This window comes from Scyliorhinus canicula, chromosome 21, assembly GCF_902713615.1.
Source record: "Scyliorhinus canicula chromosome 21, sScyCan1.1, whole genome shotgun sequence".
NCBI classification, from domain to species: Eukaryota; Metazoa; Chordata; class Chondrichthyes; order Carcharhiniformes; family Scyliorhinidae; genus Scyliorhinus; species Scyliorhinus canicula.
In genome coordinates, this window is record NC_052166.1 from 49,009,741 (window position 1) to 49,035,577 (window position 25,837).

At 44.9% G+C, this 25,837-nt stretch overlaps 1 protein-coding gene across 4 annotated transcripts in view; it reads left to right on the forward strand.

Moving 5' to 3' along the window:
• The window catches only part of LOC119955835 (pre-B-cell leukemia transcription factor 3), a 246,352-nt gene that overhangs the window by 213,561 nt on the left and 6,954 nt on the right, over positions 1 to 25,837 (forward strand). Inside the window, exons 6-8 of one of the 4 annotated variants that reach the window (XM_038782431.1) lie at positions 19,598 to 19,763; positions 20,314 to 20,426; positions 21,510 to 21,660. In XM_038782431.1, coding sequence (XP_038638359.1) covers positions 19,598 to 19,763; positions 20,314 to 20,426; positions 21,510 to 21,660 — 430 coding nt within the window. The remainder of the gene's footprint in view (positions 1 to 19,597; positions 19,764 to 20,313; positions 20,427 to 21,509; positions 21,661 to 25,837) is intronic. The other 3 variants (XM_038782430.1, XR_005458537.1, XM_038782432.1) reach the window with 3 other exon arrangements.

Below are 25,837 nucleotides of genomic sequence, written 5' to 3' on the forward strand. Positions count from 1 at the left end.
CCCCCCCGTCCCTGGGCCCCTGCGCCCGGCCTGCGCGCTTCTCTCTCTCCTCCGGGTCCTTCCGGGCCCCTCCAGGATGCTGCGCAACTCTCTCCCGCCCCCGGGCCCCTTCGCCCGGCCTGCGCGCCTCTCTCTCTCCTCCGGGCCCTCCCGGGCCCCTCCAGGACGCCGCGCTGATCTCTTCCCCCCCCCCCCGCCCTGGGCCCCTGCGCCCGGCCTGCGCGCTTCTCTCTCTCCTCCGGGCCCTTCTGGGCCCCTACAGCGCACCGCGCAACTCTCCACTCGCCGCCCCCGGGCCCGTGCGCCTGGCCTGCGCGCCTCTCTGCCCCCTCTCCCAGCCGCTCCGGTCGGCCCGCTGGCACCACTAACTCTGCCCCCCTCAACCACGAGGGCCCCACGGGCACCGCCATCTTGGGGCACCTACTCCACGTGCGGGTCCTGGGCACCGCCATCTTGGGGCGCCGATCCCACGTGCGGACCCAGGGCGCCGCCATCTTGGGGCCCCGACTCCACGTGCGGGTCCTGGGCGCCGCCATCTTGGGGCCCCGACTCCACGTGCGGGTCCTGGGCACCACCTTCCGGGACTGGCACGCAAGGTTCTTCCAGCATCTACTCGGACGACAACAACGAATATGGATTTTCTCCACGGCTCGCGGGCATTCAGCTCGACCAGTCACGTTCACGCACGCTCGCCAAAACTACAACGCTGGTCTACCTCAACGGCCACGAGACGGGCTGCCTTCTGGACTCCGGGAGCACGGAAAGCTTCGTTCACCCCTGTACGGTAAGACGCTGCGCGCTCCCTGTCCATCCTGTAAAACACAAAATCGGGTTAGCCTCAGGTTCACACTCCGTCCGCATCACCGGGTGCTGCATCGCGGACCTCACGGTCCAAGGGAAGGTTTTTAAAAATTATAAACTCCTTGTCCTCCCTGACCTTTGCGCACCAGCACTCCTAGGACTGGACTTCCAGTGCAACCTGCAGAGCTTGACCTTCCAATTCGGCGGCCCTATACCCCCCCTCACTGTCTGCAGCCTCGCATCCCTCAAAGTGGACCCCCCTCCTTGTTTGCTAATCTCACCCCCGATTGCAAACCCGTCGCGACACGTAGCAGACGGTACAGCGCCCAGGACCGGTCCTTCATCAGGTCCGAGGTCCAGAGGTTGCTGAAGGAAGGGGTCATCGAGGGCAGCAACAGTCCCTGGCGAGCCCAAGTGCTGGTGGTCCGGACTGGGGAGAAAAACCGGATGGTCATCGACTATAGCCAGACCATCAACCGGTTTACGCAACTGGACGCGTATCCTTTCCCCCGTATTTCCGCCATGGTAAACGATATCGCGAAATACAAAGTCTTCTCCACTGTGGACCTTAAGTCCGCTTACCGCCAGCTCCCCCTCTGCGCGAGTGACCGCAAATACACCGCGTTTGAGGCAGATGGGCGCCTCTACCACTTCCTTAGGGTTCCATTTGGTGTCACAAATGGGGTCTCGGTCTTCCAACGGGAGATGGACCGAATGGTCGACAAGTACGGATTACGGGCTACCTTCCCGTATCTTGATAATGTCACCATCTGCGGCCACGATCAGCAGGACCATGACGCCAACCTCCAGAAATTCCTCCAAACCGCAAAACTCCTTAACCTCACATACAATAAGGATAAGTGCGTGTTTAGCACCGACCGTCTAGCCATACTCGGCTACTTAGTGCGTAAAGGAGTGATAGGCCCCGACCCGAACGCATGCGCCCCCTGATGGAACTCCCTCTCCCCAATACCCTCAAATCCCTCAAACGCAGGGCAGCACGGTGGCCTAGTTGTTAGCACACCCGCCTCACGGCGCTGAGGTCCCAGGTTTAATCCCGGCTCTGGGTCACTGTCCGTGTGGAGTTTGCACATTCTCCCCGTGTCTGCGTGGGTTTCGCCCCCACAACCCAAAATGTGCAGAGTAGGTGGATTGGCCACGCTAAATTGCCCCTTAATTGGAAAAAATAATTGGGTAATCTAAATTTTTTTTTAAAAATCCCTCAAACGCTGATTGGGTTTCTTCGCTTACTACGCCCAATGGGTTCCCAACTACGCTGACAAGGCCCGTCCCCTCATTCAAACCACGACCTTCCCGCCGTCGACAGAGGCCTGCCAGGCCTTTAGACGCATCAAAGCGGACATCGCAAAGGCCACGATGCGTGCCATCGACGAGTCCCTCCCCTTCCAGGTCGAGAGCGACGCATCAGAAGTAGCTCTGGCGGCCACCCTGAACCAAGCGGGCAGACCCGTGGCCTTCTTCTCCAGAACTCTCCAGGCTTCCGAACTCCGCCACCCCTCTGTGGAAAAGGAAGCCCAGGCCATAGTCGAAGCGGTGCGACATTGGAGGCACTATTTGGCTGGCAGGAGGTTTACCCTCCTCACAGACCAACGGTCAGTAGCCTTAACGTTTGATAATGCACAAAGGGGCAAGATTAAGAACGACAAGATCTTACGGTGGCGGATCGAGTTGTCCACGTACAACTATGAGATCTTGTATTGTCCTGGGAAGCTCAATGAGCCTCCTGATGCCCTGTCCCGCGGTACTTGTGCCAGCGCGCAGATAGACCGCCTCCGCTCCCTCCACGCGGACCTCTGCCATCCAGGGGTGACCCGTCTCTACCATTTCATTAAGGCCCTCAACCTGCCTTTCTCCATCGCGGAAGTCAGGACAGTAACCCGTGACTGCCACATCTGCGCAGAGTGCAAACCGCACTTCTACCGCCCCGAGCGCGCACACCTGATCAAAGCATCCCGCCCCTTCGAACGTCTCAGCATTGACTTCAAGGGGCCCCTTCCCTCTAACAACCGCAACATTTACTTCCTGGCGGTAATTGACGAATTCTCCCGCTTCCTCTTCGCCATTCCCTGCCCCGACATGACCACATCGACCGTCATTAAGGCCCTCCTCTCCATCTTCTCCCTGTTCGGCTACCCCGTGTACATACACAGCGATCGGTGGTCCTCCTTTATGAGCGACGAGCTGCGTCAATTCCTGCTCAACAGGGGCATTGCCTCTAGCAGGACAACCAGCTATAACCCCCGGGGTAACGGATAGGTCGAGCAGGAGAATGGTACCATCTGGAAGACCATACTACTGGCCCTCCGGTCCAGAGATCTCCCTATTTCCCGATGGCAAGAGGTTATCCCCGATGCCCTACATTCTATCCGCTCACTCCTCTGTACCACAACTAATCAGACACCTCATGAACGTCTTCTTGTCTTCCCCAGGAAGTCATCCTCCAGATCCCCTCTCCCGACGTGGCTGGCCGCCCCTGGACCCATCTTGCTCCGGAAGCATGCGCGGGTGCACATGTCCGACCCGTTGGTGGAACAAGTCCAGTTACTCCACGCTAACCCACAGTATGCGTATGTGGAGTACCCCGACGGTCGGCAGGACACGGTCTCCCTCCGGGACCTGGCGCCCGCCGGCGTGCGGCCTTCCCCCCCATCACCACAGACCCCCCCTGTTTTTTCCCCCCAGCGCCCCACCCAGGCCACCCCTTCCCCATCCATGGCGTCGCCACAGCCAGCTCGGGTGACGGAGACTATTCAAGGACCATCACTCCCAGACTCCAGGACGTCAGCGGAACCACCACCATCGGCTGAACCAACGTCACCTACTCCACTGCGGCGGTCTGCCAGAACGTCACAGGCCACGAAAAGACTGATCGAATCGATTTAAATTACAACAGCTCCATGGACTTTGTTGGGACTTTGTGTACTATTGCTAATTGTCTGGGCCAGTGGGAAGCCAAAAATGTAATAAAAGAAAAGAAGAGAAAATTTTTGTTCTCCCGGCTGCTACTCATACCACCAGTTCCCCCCCCCCAACCCCTCCCCTCTCCCCCCAACCCCTCCCCTCTCCCCCCAACCCCTCCCCTCCCCCCCCCCCAACCCCTCCCCCCCAACCCCTCCCCTCCCCCCCCCAACCCAACCCCTCCCCCTCCCCCCCCCCAACCCAACCCATCCCCTCCCCTGGCTTCTTTCTCCGCAAGGGGTGAATGTGGTGGTATGATTTGCATAGCTGTCTGCCATTGGTGCAGAACACCGGCTTACCATTGGCCCTGGTCGGTCATGTGCCTCTCAACCGATTGGTTGAGACCAGTCATGTGATGGCTCTCTGATTGGTCGAGAGGCTGAGTTAACCACGCCTCCATACCAAGGTATGAATAGTCAGAACGCCCGGCGGTCGTCCATTTATTGTAGTCGACCGCAGGGCTAAATTCTAGCTTATTAAAGCCTAACTTTTGTACAGCAACTCGTCTCGTGTTCAATTGATGGCTCATCAGTGAGTTCCCTGCCACTGCTTGGTGAATATCACTTGAAGCATCAGGGAAAATCCGGTGCACTACCTCTGAGTCAGGAACTGTGGCTTTAAACTCTATTTTGGGTAAATTTATTTGGGCTGTGTTGTAAGCTTAATACTTAATTGCTGTGTCAGGGATTTTCAAGATGGTAGTCAGTCACCACATTGTAGAGTTCTGTGAGGCAGCTCGCTCAATAAAAGTGAGTTTTCTAAACCCACTTTTCCTGGAAAAAAAGTCTCTATTAACATAAAAGATTTCTCTTTAAATTGCACACGCCAAAAATTAAACATAATAAGGTAAACCTGTAGTATAAATCAAATCTGTCAGAGGCATCTGTGAAACATGATTTGTGTTTCCACTTGTGAGACTGACCATAACTCACTTGTGACTTTGTCGCTCATGAGTTATCCAGTCAGCCTCACTTGTGGACATATAAATCATATTTTATGACTGGCCGTGACACCTACTCTATTTATACCTATCAAGGTGCTTGCTAGGTGTCATGGGTATTTCTAAACTCAGAATGTTGAAATTTGTAGGTTAAGGTGATGCAAACAGTAATCCTGGAATATTCTGAGTCTTGTGTATCAATATTCCAGCTCATAATATATTTAAAGCGGTGTGGCTGAGGGTTAAATGGATTGCGCTTTAACTATTCATGGCTTCTGTTCTATTTTTGACATAATGATCAAGTTAACCTCTAGAGGAACTTTCAGAAGCATAATTAGAATCTGGCTTGAGGTTTGCTAATTAATTAATATTATTCCAATTGTTTCGACTAAGGTTTGAAGAAAGGTCATCCGTAAAAGATATGCTGAAAAGATAATTTCTGCTGAGTGAATACCCGACTTCTTTTAAATTTTATTCATTAATCTTGATGATCTTTGCATAATGGAAGTGCATGTGAAATAGTGCCATGCATTTGGTTGGACCCTCCATAAGCTATTATTTGAAAAGAAGCTTTATAAAAGTGCACTCAAACTGCAGTACAAGTCCCTTAATGGGCGGCTCGGTAGCAGAGTGGTTAGCACAGCGCCAGAGACCCGGGTTCAATTCCCGGCTTGGGCCACTGGCTGTACAGAGTCTGCACGTTCACCCCGTGTCTGCATGGGTTTCCTCCGGGCGCTCCAGTTACCTCCCACAAAGTCTCGAAAGAAGTGCTTGTTAAGTGAATTAGACATTCTGAATTCTCCCTCAGTATACCCGACCAGGTGCCAGAGTGTGGCGACTAGGGGATGTTCACAGTAACTTCATTGCACTGTTAATGTAAGCCTCCTTGTGACACTAATAAAGATTATTATTATATGAATGGGTGACGAGGAAATTATTTGCATAAGCTAAATGCTGTTGGAGAATGTTTTGGTATCAAAGCACAGGTTTCTTCAAAGTTAATGGCCAGGATTCTCCGAGCCACCGCGCCGCAATCGCGCTTGGCGCAGGGGCGGAGAATGGATCTGACGCCTTCCTGCAATCCTCCGGCGACCAGAGAATCGTCGCGTGCGCAGTCGGCACAGTGCCAGTCATGGGCTGTTGAAAGAGGCACCTACAGCGATTCTCCGCGGACGAACGGCCGAGTTCCCGCAGGCGTGGTTCACATATGGTCCCACCAGTGGGAGTTTGGAGTTGCAGATACGGTGGCCTTCCTTGTGGGGGGCGGGGGGATACATCACCGCGGGGGGAGGAGGGGGCCTCCACAACGGTCAGGCCCGTGATCGGGGACCACCGATCGGTGGGCGCGCGCGTTCTGGGGAGGGGCCTACTTCTTCGGCGCCAGCCGGCTGTGTGGGTCCGCCCTGTTGTGCGGGGCCGCCACCGCGTGCATGTGCAGACCCGCGGCCAGACGTGCAGGGCCCCGTATCAGCAACTGAAGCTGCAAGGAGCACTCTGGGGTCCTGTTAGCCCCCTTAAAAGCGGGGAATCACTCCGGACTTTCTAGAAAAAAGTCCAGAGTGATTCGTGCCCGTTTTCTCACGAGCATGGGGACATAGCCCTATTATTTGAGAATCCCGCCCAGTATTCCTGATAAGGGAATGCCGATTAAATCTGCGTTGTTCTGGCTGTGAACATACGAATTAGTAGGAGGCCACTTGGCTCCTCAAGCCTGCATTCAGTAGATCATGGTTGGTCTAACTTTATCATCAACTTTACATTCCTGTCTACCCCGATAACCTTTCACCTGTTGGCTTATGAAGAATCTTATCTACTTATGCTTTTAAGATATTCAAAGACTCTGCCTCAACCTCCTTTTGAGGAAGAGACTTCGAAAGTCTCAGCACCCTCTGAGATAATATTTTCCCCCTCATCTCTGTTTTAAATGTGTGACCCCTTATTTTTAAACACTGGCCCCTAATTCTAGATCCTCCATCAAGAAGAAATATCCTTTTCACATCCATCCTGCCAAGACCCCTCAGGATTTTATCTGTTTCAATCAACAAACTTGTGCTGACAAGTGGAACTAGTCTGGGCAAAAAAAAAATCTAATTCAATCAATAAACAACCAACAATAAAACTTAGTACTTCACCTGCATCAGGTAATTTATTGTGCCGGAAAGAACAAACTTGCTGCAATAGCAACTGCTGTAAAAATGGTTGAATGTCTCTGGTTATAATGAAAATCGAGACACCATTTACATCTGGTGCTATTGATTTCTGAAAAGGAAAAATTGGATATAAAATGTTAACTAATACAAATGTACATAGGTTGGGTATTGTTATAAAAATGAATGAATTCTTCCGTGACAAAGTAACAAATGTACTTTACGTCATGTTAAATTAACTGATCTCAGCTCCTTAATGAGTATATCTTCTTTGATTCCCTTAAGTGAAGGCTATGATTTTGATTAAGGAAAATTTAATTTATGCTAAACAGATGACATACATGAATTTTTAAACCAGAACCTATATTTTCATGCACTATCAATGAAGGATAACCATTCAGAAAACAATTGTGGAAGTGTGAGCTCTGCTATGTTCTTCTTTGAAGAAGAAATGTTGCTATATTTACAAACATAAAACTAAAGCAGCAATGTAGCAAATGAAGTGGGAGCCTGTCTCTCAAGTGACTGATCATTGTAAAGTCCCTGAGTACCATGTCACTCTAATCTGCCAGTTATGGTTAGTGGCAGTTTACTTGATGGAGAGGCTTACAAAGGTAAGCTGCTAAGGTAAGCGAAAACTACTGTTTGGTCTCATTCACAACCACCTAAACGATTGCACTCTGCACAGTGGATTTCATCACCTTAATATTCTGAGGGGAAAAAATGAGAAAATCAGCCTAACGAGAGTTCACAAATTAACAATTTTTATAGATTAATAAATACTCGGACCTTCAGCGTACACACAGGCATACACAGACAGACACACACGCAACACACACCCACCCCCCCCCCCCCCCCCCCCCCCCCATGCAGATCCGTATGCACTCCTCCCATGCACTCATTCAACGTACAATGCACACAAATATATCCCCTTTTACATATGTGTAGCTTCTCCTACACGTATGCATCAAAGAGTTTTTCAGGTTTGAAAACCCAGCTGGTATAATAGTCATGAGGTTCAAATAAACCAACAAACTGTTAAGATTAATGAAAAACCTGAGTGCAGACAGATCATTAGAGAACACCAATAAACATTAAAAAACAAAACATAGAACTCCCTCTGTATCGCACACATTGTTTATGGCTCCCTCACTGATAGAGAAACCATAAAAGACCCTGTCGATAACATGCTGTGTGGACTGGCTCCCAAGGACAGGATGGTAGTATTATCTACTGCAATTAGAAATAGAAGCACAAAGCAAGAGAGAATTTCAGCAGTTTTTTTTTGTGGGGTGTCAGATAGAATTAAGCCTATATAGTTCAATATCAAATTGTGTGAAGCATGTTAAGTATCCAAATACTCTATGTTGGAATATAGAGGAACAAAAGCCACTATAAAATTCCCTTTGAATGCTTTTTAAAAAAGCAAAAAGAGCCCTGGGTACAGCTCACAGAATGTATTCTTTTCTAAAATCATGTGCACCAGTAAATGTGCTTTTAAATCTTAGCAGCCAGTTGCAGCAAGATCCAAAGAATTGCAAGCATTTTACTCCATGTCCTTTATTATGATCAAACCCCCTGTTCAGTATTCTGAGCAAAAATAGAGACTGATGGCTCAAGTGCAGGAGAAAAGACCTGCATCAAGAGTTGCAGCAGGCTACCACGTCTGCTGTGCTTTGGCTGTAGATAAACTGTCTCATCTGTTCCACAGACACTTTGCCTGTGAGGGAAAACACTTTATACAGAAGCAGATGAGTGTCCTGCAGGGAGTCAGGAATAGTGAATATTTATACTGCAGAAGGCACTGGCACACCGACAGAAGGCATTGAGAAATAATAGAGATGTGCCACTGCACAATAGTTACAGTATAATTTGTTAGCCTTTAATTTTATATTTTATGCAACAATTTATATGTTCTTTTTAATTCATTTCTTGCTGCTCAATTAGGATAATATAAAATGGACAGAATCTTGCTATAAGCGTCCAGTGAGAAAACCAGGGAGAATCCCGCCGTCAGCGCCAGTGGGAAAACTCCCTGAATATTCAGCCTCTTCAACAATTTTTTTTCCTCCATGTGATTCACGCCACACTCATGCCAGCTTGCCTGTGATATGCTCTCCCCACAATACTTAGGGCAGGATTTACAGACCAACCCACCACGTGTTTTTCAGTGGCGGAGGTGACCCACCAGCGGGATTTACCGACCCCACCATTGTCAATGGTATTTCCTGATGACTGCATCCCTCCTTGCCGGGAAACCTGTGTGCCAGCGTGGCACCGGAATATCCCATCGGCGTGAACAGCCAGTGGATCACACCCTCTATCTCTGTAATCCGTGGATGCTCCTTTTAAATGCCCCAGCATTCCTCAGCACTTGCCCAAGTCCAGTAGGGGAGATGACTGCCAGCAAGACACCACCACGATTCATGGAGGGAACCCTCACCCAACTCCTGGATGGTGTGGAGCAGAGGCCCGACATCCTCTACCCACGATCACACAGACGTCCATTAAGCAAGCTCACCACCCCCACCTGGGAATTAATGGCTATGTTAGGGAGTGCCAGCTCGCTCCAGAAGAGGATAGGGCAACAGTACCGGAAGAAGGTGAATGATCTTCTTGGTGCAGCCAGGGAAAGTCTGCCTCCTAATGTCTTCTGTTGCACACCTTCGCACATCATCACACCGCCACAGTGATCTCTCACCCAACCATTCACGGATTCCCAACACTTGTCATGGTGACCCACTCCCACCATGCCCAAGCTGAGAAGCCTAACGCCTTATGAGGAGAGAGTCCTTGAGCTGGCAGGCGAGGAGCAAGACTGCACCTCTGCAGACGGTAAAGTGGAGCAGCAGACAAAACTCTTGCATTACCTGGCACAGGTGGTTCACTGTCCCCTGGGACAGACACAATCTTCTCCGGCACTGGACCTCTGACATCTGGAGATAGGAAATTCTGCAGCAGAACACCCATGGCTGGTAGTGCCTCCTCTGAGGCTTCGCCATCTGTGGCCCTGCTCCCAGAAGATCAATGGGCCATGCTTCCCCCTGCTCTGCAAGGCTCTTTTCCTGGCCGCAGGCAGCAGCATGTCAATGTTGCAGCTGCTGCTGGTTGATCACAATCATTGGAACCGCTTGCTCAACTGGCTCCATGATTCTCCCAAATCAAAAATTGAAAGAAAAAGAACATCAAAGTGAGCGATGAGGAGTCCTGACAATGAACTGGCCCACAGCCTTCTCAGAATCTGGGACATCTACCCATGTGCATCCCCCTATGTGTGCCCTTCCACTAAACCTCACTCCTTCCCCTGTCACAAAGTAGCCTCTTTCCATAATTGTTTATCTCAACTCCATTTGAATGAAGCGCTACACTTCAGCGGACCGTGTGACTCCCCCCAAGGGTGAGGTGTTAGGGCAGTTGAGTGCATTCAGCGGACCTGCATTCTAACCTCACAGGGGAACAAGACATTGCCCCCCCGCCCCCCAAAATCAATCTTTGAATGGGATGGCTGATGGGCGACTTAACCATAACATCTTGCTTTGTCAGTTATGTAGCTGTGAGTATGAACCTTGGAGTTCAGTTCTTGGGGGCTAGCCTTCCAACTATTTTGATGAACACAAATAACCATAAACTAAATTAGATAAACTGAGGGGCAGATGAAAGAAACAGTCCCTTAAAGGCAAACTGCCTTAAACAAAAAGCGAATCACAAATCGAGCTTAAAACACCAAAGGGTTAAAAATTGGGCTCCAGTCAGTGATTCTTGCATTGCAATGCTGACTAAATTGGAACAATTGACTCGTCGAGGGTCAGGGAGCTGCTGAAGCAGCTAGCTTCCCCTTGTGACAGACAAGGCACACCTGCTGCATGTGAAGACTGCAATTAGCATGTCAGCTTCACCCTTTCCTACAATGTAACAATGACGCTTCAAGAATGCCTCAATTGGCTAAATGTCATTAATTGGTTAATTGGTAAACCACAAACCTAGCACAATGCTCTGGAGTCCCTGGTTCCAATCCTAAATTTTAAACTTGCTCCTGGGTCAGGCCAAACCAAACTAGTCCAGGCAGTAGGCTACCAAGGAGGCTGTCCAACCTGACTGCCAGCCCCACTACCGCAGCTACATTCACAGTTGGGTGTCCCTGGAGATGGTGGAGTGTTCGGAGTCCACTGGCAGCATTGAGGCCTTCCATGCCCAGTGGACATCGCAGAGACTGGGGTGCATTATTGACCCTCTCGTGATGTTTTATGTTTCATTTTTGATTTGTTTTTGTTAAAGGTGCTGAATCTTTTATTTGTCCCTCAATTAATTGATTTGGTTTACTTGGTTACTTGATCTCCCTCAATATAGTGTATTGGTCACTGAACTGGTAAAACCACAAACCCAGAGCAATGCTCTGGGGTTCCTGGCTCGAATCCCATCACAGTAGATACTAAAAATTGTACTGCGGCAGGCAAGGCTGAGCTGAAAGATTTTTGGGTTTCTCTTGTGGCCTAGAAATATGTCACTGAACTGATAAACCACAAACCTGGAGCACTGCTCTGAGGTTCCAGTTCAAATCTCACTACGTTAGATGGTTAAATTTTAATTTGAGTTCTGAAATAAACACACTCCCACCAGCTTTCATGTGCCGCTGATTAAATGAGCCTTCCAACTTGAACAACCTGCCAGTCATACACTAATTCCTGACGGCCTGGCCTCCATAACCAGAGGCTTGAACTTCTATAGCGCCCTTAGAACATAGAACAGTACAGCACAGAACAGGCCCTTCGGCCCTCGATGTTGTGCCGAGCAATGATCACCCTACTCAAACTCACGTATCCACCCTATACCCGTAACCCAACAACTCCCCCTTAACCTTACTTTTTAGGACACTACGGGCAATTTAGCATGGCCAATCCACCTAACCCGCACATCTTTGGACTGTGGGAGGAAACCGGAGCACCCGGAGGAAACCCACGCACACACTGGGAGGACGTGCAGACTCCGCACAGACAGTGACCCAGCCGGGAACCGAACCTGGGACCCTGGAGCTGTGAAGCATTTATGCTAACCACTATGCCCCGTGCTTGCCCTCTGGCTTTCACAGTGATGCCTGATTGTGGGGGTTCATTCTTACTGTAGTCATCCCCTGCTCTGTGTGAGAGGCTTCAGACCTCATGAGGCTGGAAAACAGCCCTTGTTAGCATCCCCCAATCTGCCAAAAAGCCTGGCCTCTCATGGGACCCCACCCAAAAACCACAGTGTTGCTCCTAGTGCTGACCCTCTGGATTCACCTACTGTCACCCACTTTTCAGCTATCACTCTAGAAAGTCAACCCTCAGCAGTAATATCGCCACATGCCCAGCAAGCAGGACACGGGAAGTGCTGGCAGCATACCAGCCACCAGACCCCTTAAACCAAGAGGACCGCTAGAGCAGGCGACTGAGCCCACTCCCCGTGATGGAGCCCCCCCCTCTCTTCCCCCGGCTCGAGTTGAACTTATTTGGGTTCGCCCAGTCCTCTCCACTGCAACCAGCACCATGGATGGTAATGCTGACCTCAGCGCATACCTCCAATATCCCCATCGGAGGTGAGCCTCCAATATCCCCATCGGAGGTGAGCCTCCAATATCCCCATCGGAGGTGAGCCTCCAATATCCCCATCGGAGGTGAGCCTCCAATATCCCCATCGGAGGTGAGCCTCCAATATCCCCATCGGAGGTGAGGTGGGCAGGTTTTCGTTTTCATATCTGTTGTGAATCACGCCGGTGTGATGTCACACCAGTGATCGATGAATATTCATTGAGCGGGGGGGGGGGGGGGGATGTCCTGGCAGGAGGGTTCACTATAATAATATAATAAATTTAAATTTTCCAGCGCGGGGCCGGGAAAATCAGAAAACACATACTTGGCAGCAATCGTATTTTTCGATTCTCGTTGAATTTTCTGATTCTCACCAGATTTTTCGCTCATGTCGCTGATGGCTAATGCAGGCTCAAAATACCAATATTTCTTTTCCAATGTACTTTTCAGTAATTTGATTCTGTTTAAACCATTATAAAAGAAGCAGGGGACACAGTTGCCTGGTTGTCAATGATAGGTTATTTCTCAATACATTTTTCATTGTGAATATCTTCACGCACTGCCAGTTACTGTCAGCAGAGGAGGTCTTTACAGGTACAAGACCAGACCTAATATACAATAAAACCACAACATTAACAATAAAAAAGTGACATGCACCAGGCAACGCAATGTAAACTGAAGGCAGATATGGCAAATATGATCACTTGACCTTTGCTCTCATGATTTATAACATCTGCCTGTACACTAGGTTATGGTAGCATAATGGTTATGTTATTGGATTAGTAATTCATGAGGCCTTGACTAATAATCTGGAATCTGAGTTCAAATCCCATGAACTGAATTTGACTTCAGTTTTTAAGATCGGAAATAAATATTGTGAAATCAGCTGAATTGTCATGGAAATTCAACTGGTGCCTATTGTCCTTTATGGAAAGAAACCAGTTGCCCTTACTGGTCTAACTCCAGTCCCACATTAATGTTGGTTTACTCTTAACTGCCATCTGAAGTGGCCTAGGCAGCTACTCTGTTGTATTAGTTCAAGATGATGGCCTACCATCTGGCAAACTGTTTTAGCAATAAACTGCCTTCTTCAACAAAACTCATATCTCAAGAATGGATTTAAAAAGATGAGCCTTCAAGGCTTTTTCTAAAACTCTTAAGTGAAACAAAGTAGATTTTTCCCTGTTCATTTGTACCACATTTACTGTGGCAGATTGAAGTTAACCCATTACTCAGGGACCACTTTGTTCCAATGTAAATGTTGCAATTTTGAGGATTTGTTCAAGTTGGGTACACAATGTGTCGAACCATATAACTTGGGTTTTCTTACACTATAAACATCCTTTAGGTCCAAAGCAAAGCTGGCACTTCTTCCCTTACTGGCAATCCACTGGTTTCACTCAGAATTACCAGTACATAACGCCTGCAGTGATCAACTAAGTTTTGGGGTAGATAAACATTTTGAGAAAAGAGTTGCATGTGGACAAGCGTCTGCACTTTTCCTAGCTGTCCAGACTTTTCTGATCAGTGAGGATAGCACCATACTAATCAATATGAATGCGACCGCTACCATGTTGAATTTTTTGTGGGGTGGAGGTGAAGGGTTTGATCATATTTAGGTCACTAATGCCTATAAATCAACCTGCTTTATGGGCAAAGAACGAACACGTTAACATTACAGAGCCACTTTGTAAAAAACAGTATTAACAGAATGTCATATTGAGAGGTTTGAAACACAAACTCCTGAATATATACTTTGTTCATTATCATTTGTTGTGAGCTACTACATGTGTGCATTTTACTTCAAGTTAAGTTAAAGCACGTGTTGAATTGTCCAGATAATAATTTGATCTCTTTTTAGAAAAATCTGGTTCCTGTAGCTTATGCAATGTGTGGGCACACAGCACACTCAAATATTCAAAGTATTTTTATTTGAAGGCTTCAGACACAACAGGCCATTGATTCTGTGTCTGTTCTTAGCCAATGTGGGTCGCACGGTCTCAGTCATTCAGTTCCCAAGTGTGCCCAGAACTGGGCCTTACTGAACTGTTCATTGTCTGTCTCGTTGCCTGAAAATGTGCCCAGATAAGGCACCTGTTCCAGCAGAGGATATAGCTTTTGTTAACTAAAGAGACCACATTATCTTTTGTGCTACATTACAGAGAAAGTTGCGCAACATATTAACATTTTTTTTTGCATTGTTGGAAGAGCCTGAATTAATGCAATCCAAGATTAGATTAGGAAAACCAAGGTCATCCCACATTTATATTCAAACATTCTACGCCATTGATTTGTCACTTAACAGAAATGCTTATCAGAAGTTAATAATTTAATAAAGTGAAATCAGAGAATGTTTTAAGTGAAGAACAGTTGTGACATTTTCCTGATGGTGAAGTTTAGCAATGTGAATATCTATGGATTCTTGTAGTAAAGGCACACGAAAGCATAAAAACTGTTTAAAAAAGAAAATTTCAGTCCATTAAGACATTCAACTGGTCTCCCTCTGGGGTATATATCAACTACCATTTCCTCCTGAAGGGTATGCAGTGACCACTGCTAATAAATGCATGTGTAGATATTCAGCAAGAACAGAATTGGGCTTCAAAGTAACAAAAAATATGATACTGTAGACACTGGAATTCTGAAACGAATGTAGAACATGCTGGAAGCACTGAGTAATTCAGGCCCAACATCTGTGACGAAAAGCAACAAATCATCCTTTCAGGCATTGCCCTTCAAAAGAACCAGAAACTAAAGTATGGGCAATGTCTGGAACATGAACTTGTTGCATCTCTCCAAAGGTGCCATACCTGGCCATTTTGGATTTGAATGTGTTGTGCTCTGTGACCAGTCCAATTCTATACATGACAAACATAAATGAGCTGCAAGATGGTTTCTAGTGCCGAGGGATAATATTGCAGTACAGAGTAAGCCTTCCAAAGAGGAGTGGAAATGTGACGTGGGAGGGAACCTTCTCAGAATTCAATATGTCTTAACCTCAGTAAGAATGTCATCTCAGACGAACCGCAGGTGAAAAAGCCATCCCTCTCATCAGATGATGTGTACTTGTTCCTGAAGTATAAAGATCCCAATAAAGCATTCTGTTCATTTTAATTCTAAGTTAACCCATTCTGATCAATATTTCCCTAGCCAATTTCTCAAAAAAACACATTTGGGCTCCAAATTGAACATGATGCAACCACCTAAAGTGGAATGGAATAAAATAGGTGCACTCGTGAAGATCTGTTTTATACTTCTTACAATTATTTAAAACTTGGAATGCTGTAGTGAAAACTCTGTAACCAAATTATCTGGGGCTTAAAAAAATTATAATCTTTTATTGCTTAATTTACATTTCAATATCTAAAACAAATCTTTGGAGCATCATTTAACAAAGAAAGCCATCTTTTACAGCAGTACCTTGGACAAGTGTAGTTTGGAGAGATTTTAACAACAAAGTAATTGAAGCCATCTTTTGAAATCCTTTTGTACATTTGCATTTAGAATTCAGGTTAATCGCACATGGATACGCCTAATGTTCCAATTCTGATCACAACAAAATGCTCCAACTAAAGATAATCACAATAATATGTCATTGTGGTTCCAGATACGCTGTTACTATTATTATGTATCCATCTTCCTATCAGATACAGCCCATGGAAATTTGGATCCTATCTGCTTTTACAGTTTAAAAATGTACTACCATTGACGCTCAAGCCTGATGAATGTTTTCAAACAGAAATGGGCAGACATCAGTATAATATTACAATTACCTTGGGAGTAGCAGTAAAAACATGAGCTGTTACAGGCAAGCTGATAGGGCTTCCTCCATCCTGACAGTTTATTGATTGTATGATTTCTAGTTATATTTTTCCAGACAAATTCGGGCTGGACAAAAAGTATTTTTTCTCTTGAAATATATTTGAAAAGGGTTTTTTAAATTGTGTGTGGATCCAGCTCTTTTCCCTTTGTAGTTCTGAGGGTGAGGACATCAGATAATTGTCCTTTCTTCCTTTGCTCCAATTAAACCCTGCTTGTTAGTTAACCTGAAGGTAAACTCATCAAACAACCAATGTCAAGGAAACACTGCCCACAGTGGTTTGTATGAGTGGTCATTAATTTTAATTGCCTTGATATTAAAGATGAAGAAGCACGGAGTCTGGAGTGCTGTAGAGGATCTGATGTTGTGCAAAATCTCTCCTCATATTTTAGTTGGGTGCGAAAGATATAAAATTTTAGTACACAGCCTGGAATTTATTACACGTAGTCAATGGTTGCTGTTTTTTAATCTTTGTGCATCTGTGAATGTTTGCACTATAGGGATACTTCAGTTATTAAATAGGCAGGAGCTGTTAATATGATTACTACAATAATTGTGATGGATTTCTTGACGTGTGGTCATGCTCTGGTAGACTGTATAGCGTGTTCCCCAGTAATCTTCTGTTGACAATGCCTGGTAGTGTGTGATGTAACACTGAAGGTAAATAGTATAACATAACTGTTGTGGTTAAAATGATTTATAAAACATACAAGATCTTTAAAAATGGTTTAAAATAAAGATTTCAGTGGAATGCACTGCTATGTGTTGGGTTACGTTCTTCCTGCTGCAGTATCTGTTTAATTACCACAATTTGCTGCTTTGTTCTTACCAAGTATGTTGTGAGATGCCTCTCATGCCAAGAAGGGAGATAAAATCAGATGGAGAGTTTTTCACCTTATGAAACTCCTAGGGCAGGATTTTGACACCAATATAGGGATGGAAAAGGAATTTCCCAATGTCGGTCCACTGCCGACTCCAGGCATTTTCCCGGAGGCTGGGTCGGGCATGGAATGGCTACCCATCTGCAAGCAGTGAGGAGCTTGTAAGGACACTTACAAGGCCTATTTAGGCCATTGACCAGAGGCCAATTGGAATCTTCCAGTTAGCCTGTGTATCTCCCTTAGTGTTGGGAGGACAGCAGATGCCTAGAAGTGACAAACAAGGGGACAGTGCTCCAGAAACATAAAGGCCCCACCACAGTTGCCATATCTACCTGGCCACAGCTGCAGTCACAGGCTGCTGTGTGAAGGGGTTTCCCCTCCATAATGGTGTTCTGCTAGCAGTGATATCTTCTTTACTTCACTGTCAATTTTTAATAAGGATGCGAGGGCGCTTCAAGATAGAGGTACCCTTTTTTCTCCCTTGACTGCAACAGCAGGCTGCAGCTCTTTCCATGCTGGGGTGCCTCATATTGATTTGGAAGCCTATTGCCACGATTCCTAACTGGAAAACAAACATGTCTTTTGGTCACCAATTGGCAGATACTGCACAAATCACTGACATAATGAGTAGCTGGAATCACTTTCAATCCTGACTCCAAACAGAAAATCCTGCCCCCTCTCCTGAGAGGCACTGTTTGATGCCTCAAAGCAAGCCACTTACCAGAGGTCGCCCAGGAGAATAGTGGATATGGATAAGATGGTGGTAGTGAGAGGAGAGTGAGAAGTTACAGAAAAGTATTGTGCTACAAATTTTCACATTGTATGTCAGATGGTTGTTCCTCTTTATTATGGCCTGTTTACTTTGACTACAAGATTGTATGCTGTTCTATTTGTAATCAAAGTAAACTGTGAAAACTTGGTGATCAACAGAATGGAAAATTATACACATTAAAAAAAGATTTTAAAGTATTTTGATTTGAATGATTACAGAAACTTCTTGGTCTTTGGTCTGAATTTATTGAATCATCTGAGGCCTTTGTCATACAGTTACAAAAGACCCATCCAGGTTGATATTCTCTTCAAATCACCTTAATTTTTTCTTGTGCTCTGCTTACCATGTTTATGTGAATTTGAGTATTCTTCTGATTCAGTTAACCCACTTAAAATAAACAGGATAATAGCTGCATTAAAATGGCAGACTATAGAATTGTAGGTAAATGTATTAATTAGTATATTACCAGAGCAAATTAAACCACCTTGCCGTGCGTGTACTATAAAGGATTAAAATATGTTGCATTGCTGAAACATTTTTTACTCGCACCACTAAGATACAAATTTAAACAAGAAAGAACATTTACGTCCTAGTCTTCTACATGACACCAGGTTAACAGCTTTCATTTGGTAGCAATAGTAGAAATATTCCTTTAACTACGCAATCAGTGGTAATATATTAGACAAAATATTGTAAATAGCACATGGGTGAAAAAATAACCAGCACACACGTATGGGTTAAGCCCGCGGGCCGTAGTTTGCCCACCCCTGGGTTAAGGTCTATTCCCAACCTCAGGAGTTCACCTGGAGTTCCTGAATCATTCAGCCTGAGCTCTACCACTTTATGTCATCTGATTGGGTCACTGCTCTCTGACTCATTCCCAGGTATTATTGTTGTGCTTATTTTCATGAATAATCTGAGTGTTGGTAAAGTAGAATGAGTAATATATAACATCAGTGACATTGTTTTGGAACACATAGCAAATTCAGCTGCTCTCTGGTTATCATGTTTTGACCCTTGAAAATAAAAATGCTGCATCATCGCAGCTTTGCCCCTGTTGGCCACAGTACAACTGATTACTAACAATTTATAAGGATCCCTGAACAGGTTAATGCAACACAGATCCTGATTCTAGTATGTTCAAAGGAAGAATACAAAACACCAGCTCATTTAATATTGATTTACATCACTCTATTCATATTCATTTGACTGAACATGATTTAAATTGTAGGGCTGCCAGGTTGTTCCAGACCAGAAACAAAGAACAATGGCATTTCCAGGCCTTCTCATTTTACCACTTACTTCTCAAAGAAAAGAATGCACTTTGTAACCAGCTCAATAACAATTTTTGATTGGCAGGTGGCATTTAATGCATCAACAATTACTTCTTTATTATTAATGTTTCGGTTGATATTTTTCAATTTTTTTCTCCGCGTTTAATCACATCAGTAAACTTGAAAATGCACGTCGTATGTAAGTATGTAATCCCTTGTGTATCTGTTCTATCAAGAGACAGACAGAATCGTGACATGCTGCAGTCCCTAATAACATACAACATATCCTTGATTATTGCTTAATTAGTCAAGATACCCACTGAAAAAGTTGGAAATTGCGAATGTGACTTGACATCTAGAAGTAATAATATAGTGGCGTATTTGGCCGTGTCTTTTGAAACTCTGCATCCTCCTTTCCTCAGGTGTCAAACTGGTTTGGCAATAAACGGATCAGGTACAAGAAGAACATTGGAAAGTTCCAAGAAGAAGCCAACCTATATGCTGCAAAAACCGCTGTAAACGCTGCACATGCTGTGGCAGCTGCTGTCCAAAACAGCCAAGCAAATTCTCCCACTACACCCACTTCCGGTAAGTGCAAAGGTTCTGTTGCACAGCGCACTACTTGTTGTTATTATGGTTAGCCATAAAGCAGCATAATTTTATCAGAACAAAAACTTTACTTTTTTAAAAAACAAACTGTTAAAATTATGTTACTGCTTATATTAAAAGGTGCCACGGTTTCCATGTTTAAGCCCCACCTCTAATTGCATTTGAGATTTAATTCAAAATTTTGTGGCGATTCTGAAAACATGGGTTTCTAATTTCTCAACAAGGTAAGTTCCATGGTGTCTTCATAGGCTGTTGCCCATTATAAAACCAGCAAGCATCACTTTAGAATTCACTGATTCAAACCTTGCAGGTTGTTATTTGACAGAACAGAGATTATTTAAAAAGGCATTCCTCATTCTGTAAAGACTCTGCACAGTTTTCTTAATGCTTTTCATGCGATGGAAGGCTTGCTGTTTCTTTTCTCGGTTTCCTTATTTCTGTTTCTTTCTTGTGTGCTCTTTCTTTTAAGAACTTTGGGGAGAGATTTAAAGCCCTCTGTGATTCAGGTGCCTGACTCTTTCCTTTCCAGGTTCTTCTGGTTCTTTTAACCTACCAAATTCTGGGGACATGTTCATGAACATGCAGAATCTGAATGGGGATTCTTACCAAGGGTCCCAAGTCGGAGCCAATGTGCAATCACAGGTAGGAAGAATGCCCAATATTAGGGCCTAGGTAGCAGAGTAGGGCGTAGAAATTAAAACTGCCTTACTCTGACCTATAGCCCAGTAAATATTCTGTACCTAAAGTACAGATTAATTAAATTATCCATTCCGCTGCTTTGATATTTATCATTATTGTTTTGAGTCCGTTATTTGTGATGTTCCGTGTTTGACTTTAAAACTATGTGAATGCAGTCGGCTCTGGCTTGAGCAATTAGGGTGGGGTGGGTGGAAAATTGGAGAATTTGATGATTGGTGTAAGCTTTTGCCATATTCATTCACAGCTTTCTTCTCATTTTTTTTTCATGCCTTATGTTTTTTTGAAACCTGTTTCTTTCAAAATAAGAATGATTCATTCTAGGAGTTTGAAGACTGTCAAAGTTTCTAATATTAATGGAGGCACTGGGAGAGGTTGGGTACCCACATTCACCAAATAAATGAAGCCAGTTTAGTTAAAAAGTGTTGAGAATTTTTTTCCCTCATTCAGACATTTAAGTGGACAAAAAGGCAGCAATTAAAATACAGAATAACTACATAAGTATTACTCTTAATGATGTTTTAATGTAAATGACATAAGGTGAGTACAGTACTAGTGTTTGTCCCGTAATTTAGTTATCGTTTATCAAAGAGTAGGCTATATTACAAGAAAACAGTGTAGTTTTTCACTGTTTGTCATCCTCAATGTGGTCATTTGTGTAAAAAGTGTCAGTAAGTGACTGCACTCTGTTAAGAGTGATCCATTAAATTGATACTGACAGACAGCATGCTGACTGGGCTGTAGAAAGCCTTTGCCTGTAATTTATTTATTGGGTGCAAAATAAAATTATAGGAACCCTTTGGCAGAAATTGCAGAATTCAGCACAGCTTAGCCTGACATCTTTAAAAAGCAAATTTTAACATAATGGGCAGTAGCTTAAAATATTTAAAATGAAATGACATATCCTAATATAATGAAGGCAGTGTGGCAGGCTTGCACATCTCAATCTACCAGATAATTTTCTGTAAGAAAAAGACAGCTCTGTTGCATCAAGTCTGACATGTTCCTTTTTGTTTGCTTTTGCTTCAGGTGGATTCCCTGCGTCATGTTATCAATCAGACGGGCGGATACAGTGATGGTCTTGGAGGGAATTCACTGTACAGTCCACACAGTTTGAGCGTAAGGAACACTTTTATTTCTGTGTCCGTAGAAGAAAACGAAAAGCTAAAGCCGTGCCAGTGTAAGCCATTATAGTTTCTTAATTTAGCTTTTGATGGCGAGAGGGTTACGTTATCCAGAATAAACAAAGCACTACTAAATTCTTTAGTGGAATGCCTCTAGAAAGATTTGATGGTTGTGATATGTGAGAAAATTCACTCTGTTTGTTTGCTAAAACAAAAATGCACAGTTTAAAAAAAAGATAGTAAACTTTTGTTTTATTAATTTAAAATCCGTGTAAAATACTCAGTGTTGGTATCATTGGTCAAAAGCTCTGGTTGAAAGATGGAATGTTAAATTGTCTTTGCCTGTAGCATTTTGGAGTCATGGATTTTATCTTTGTTGATGAGGCTTGATAAGGTGTCATGTAATAGTGCAGTGCATTATAGCACACTGGTCTGATATAGATGTTGAGATTTTTATTGTTTTCTTAAATGGAAAGGATATCATTTGGTGAATATCCCTGCAGGATCCTACCTCACCTGGTAAGGATCAGAATCTCAGTGTACTAAACTAACCCAAATTTGTTATTTTTTAAATCACATTGTCTTCATAGTGTTCCAGGAAAGCCTGCAGGGTCTAAATTGGATAGCTCTGGAAACAGGCATCGCGATTGTGATACACAATTAACCCATGCCCGTTGATTGCAATGCAGGGAGCATGCCAATCTCATGCTGTCTGCTAACGTGAATAATCTCTGCATTTAGCCAATAACTGGCATAGTTAATGCTGGCTGGAAGCAGGGGCCCAATTTTGTGAGTGGTTAGCACCACCTAAAGTTGGTCCTTCTTAACGCTAACCTCACCTCTTAAAGAGGAGATTCATTGTGGCTGAAGAAGGTGCTAGGAGTCACGATTGAAGAGAATGTGTCCTAGAGAGACTGAGAAATGGCATAACATGAAAGAACGCAAACTCCAAGCTTTTTAGATGCTACAGTAGATATATTGGGAGACTGATTGTGCTCTTTATTTGCTTGGGCAAAGATAACCCTCCCATCATTTAGTTGGGAGGCAATGGGTACATTTAGCCATGGAGGCCAATGCCCAGAGCCAAGCCCCAAAGATCTGGGAGCAAATAGGTTTGGTGGCCTCTGCAGCCAAGGTCAGTGAATGAATCTTCACACACACTATTCTCCAGAGCTCGCCTCAGCCACAGCTCAGGTTGCCACACTCCATCACTCACCAAGCAGCAATCTTCATCAATCAGACCTCATGGCTAAAATTCATATACTTCACCATGCCCTTACAAGTCTCATACCACATCTCACAGCTTACGCACACTCCCAGCTATTCAACCACAACAGCCACATCAGACAAATAACATTCATTGACACACTTTACTCTCTCTTGCAGGGCAAGGTAGCACACAACCTGAGGAAGCAGGAACTAACCAGAGGTGGACAGGTGTACTTCTTTGTCCTGACCACCATAGAGATAGCGCTGGCCATTGTTAGAACAATGATTGCTGAGGCCATGGTTAGTGGCAGCCTTGAAACCATCATAGTTGGTGGTATCCTTATCCCTAATTTTAACATTACCCTTATGTCTTTTTCCTTTTAGATACTCAGCAGGTGCAACCTTCCAGGTCAAAAAGAGAGTGATGATGAAGACACAGCACTGTCACTTAATTTCACATACATCTACCAACTCAGATACTGACACCATGGGATGGATTCTCCGCCCCGCTGTGCCACATTTCTCTTTCACCCCGATGGCGGGATGCTCCGTTACACCGACTGGTCAATAGGGTTTCCCATTGTGGGGCGGCCCCACGTTGTCGGGAAACTCCCGGGTTGCCGGCAAAACGGAGCATCCCGCTGGTGGAGAATCCAGCCCCATGTATTTCTTATGGGACAAATTAACGGTGGAATCTGCATTTGGTGAGACACCGGGCACAAGTAAATTGCAGCCAGGGCAGTGGGCAAAGATGGCACAGGAACCAGCCTGCCAGAGGGCAAGGTAGGTTCCGTTGCATAGAATTCTGATCAGGTCTTCTTGGGGTAGCCTACGGAAGAATGCTGTAGAGTAGTGTTTCCATGCAGCGTATGTGTGCATGGATTACGCACCAGAGTCATTAGCCATGCTGTCAGCAGTTAATCTTTGTTAGCCAGTAGCCACCCTTTGGTTTGCCTTCTGCAGAATGAAGGCATCATCAGTGCTAGCCATTGACCTGCGTAATTCGCTACATATGGTCAAACACCAGCTGGACATTAAGGAAGTGGAATCCCTTTCATTTTCGGTCAAGGACAGAAAGTTGGCATGCGAAGCCTGCAAAGCGTTGGGCATGCAGTCAGTGGCACCCTGCACCATGGGGAATCTACTACCATAGCAAAGATATGTGCTCATTCTGCCTGCTTGTCCCTGGCAAGTGAGAATGAAGAGTCGTTAGCACTTTATCAATTCCTTACACAAAACTCTACAGCAAACCAAAATCATGCAAATATCTCTAGCTCTCGCCTGGAAGGAGCAAAATGCATAAACCCTCATTGCTGTTGTCACCTTCACAACCACTAGCAATGTGGTCCTAGCCTTGTTCTGAGGCTCTGGAATTGCAGTTCCAGCAACTGGCAGATTTCAGTCTGAATATCCTTCCTGAAGTGCAGGCATCTCAGGCATTGTTCTTTACTGAAGTTCAGGTCTGAAAATTGCTCCATGCTAATACTGCCGGATATGGAATCATAGCAACAGCCAAAATAAATTAACCAGGAACTAACCTGTATCACTGTAAGCAATCACTATGACTATCTAGTTCTACTTCTATAACATCGCCCATCTTTGCCTTGTTGCAACTCATCTGTTGCTGAAATACTTATTCATGCCTTTATTACCTCTGGGCTTGACTATTCTAACACATCCTAGCTGGTCTCTCACATTCTACCCGTCATAAACTTGAAGTCATCCTAAACTCTTGCCAGTACCTTAACTCGCACCAAGTACCATTCACCTCTCACCCCTATGCTCACTGTCTTACATTGCATCCTGGTCAAGCAATGACTTGATTTTATAATTATCACTCTGTTTTCAAACTCCTCCATGATCCCCATAATCTCCCCCACAACTCTCCAAGATATCAGTCCTCATCTAATACTGGGCTCTGAAGGATCTCCAATTTAAACCAATTTGCCTTTGGTAGACATGCCTTCAACTGCCTGAGCTGTATCCTTCCCTATGTCTTGCCACCGCTCTTCATCACTTTCTTCCTTTACTCCACTCATTGTAATCTACCTCATTGACCAAGGTTTTGATCATTTGATCTAATATCTCCTTATGTGGCTCATGATTTATTTTATAATGCTCCTGTGAAGTGCTCGAGGATGTTTTATTACATTGAAGGCCCTATACAAATATAAGTTGTTGTTGTAGTTGGATTCCTTTATATAGCACAAGTGGGATGGAGTTGCGGGCTCTTGCCTGCTGTTGAACATGTATCCAGCAATGTGACGTTAAGAGGGGATGTTGACTGGGGTGTTGAGCCCCAAAATGGCACCACTGACATTGTATGTCATTTGAAGCTCTGAGGGCATGCAGAGTCCGATAGACACCGACAAGCCCACGTTTTCACCCAGCCTGTCCAAATATAGCTACTCTAGAAGGACATCTACTATTTGCAAGTTTGCAGATCTGGTAAATACGAAAGGTGAAAATTGAACAATACATCTTAAATTTGGAAATATTGATGTTAAGGATGTTTCACAAGACAAAAAGATGTATGTTATACAATGTAAACAAGGATAGGTAACACTTTGCTGACTATTTGCCAGTTTTATACATTGACAAATAAAATATTTTATCGACAGTATGCATGACTGCTATAGGTTATAGTTTTACAATAATGCAGATGGATTGCTTTGGTAATTAGCCGCATTGTAAATAAACCATTATTAGCATACGCTAACCTTTTTTTTACTGCTGATGTTTGGCGATGGGAGGCTTGAGCAAAGGCTAGTCTTCGCCGCAAGCACTCAAAGTCAATGTGGCTCACATTGGCCCCTACAGAAAGGGCTGCCCCGTCACTTCCACTCAATGTTCCTCAACTCAAGAGGCCTGCGCCTTCCCTCTTCTTGACTGACATAAAAATATGTAGCGACAAGCTGTCTGCCACAGCAGAAATTTGATCAGACATTGATTTCAACAATTGCCTCTACAGGCCAAGACATAAGGAGAACTCATTTCTCGGATCTCTCATTCCTGATGCAAAAC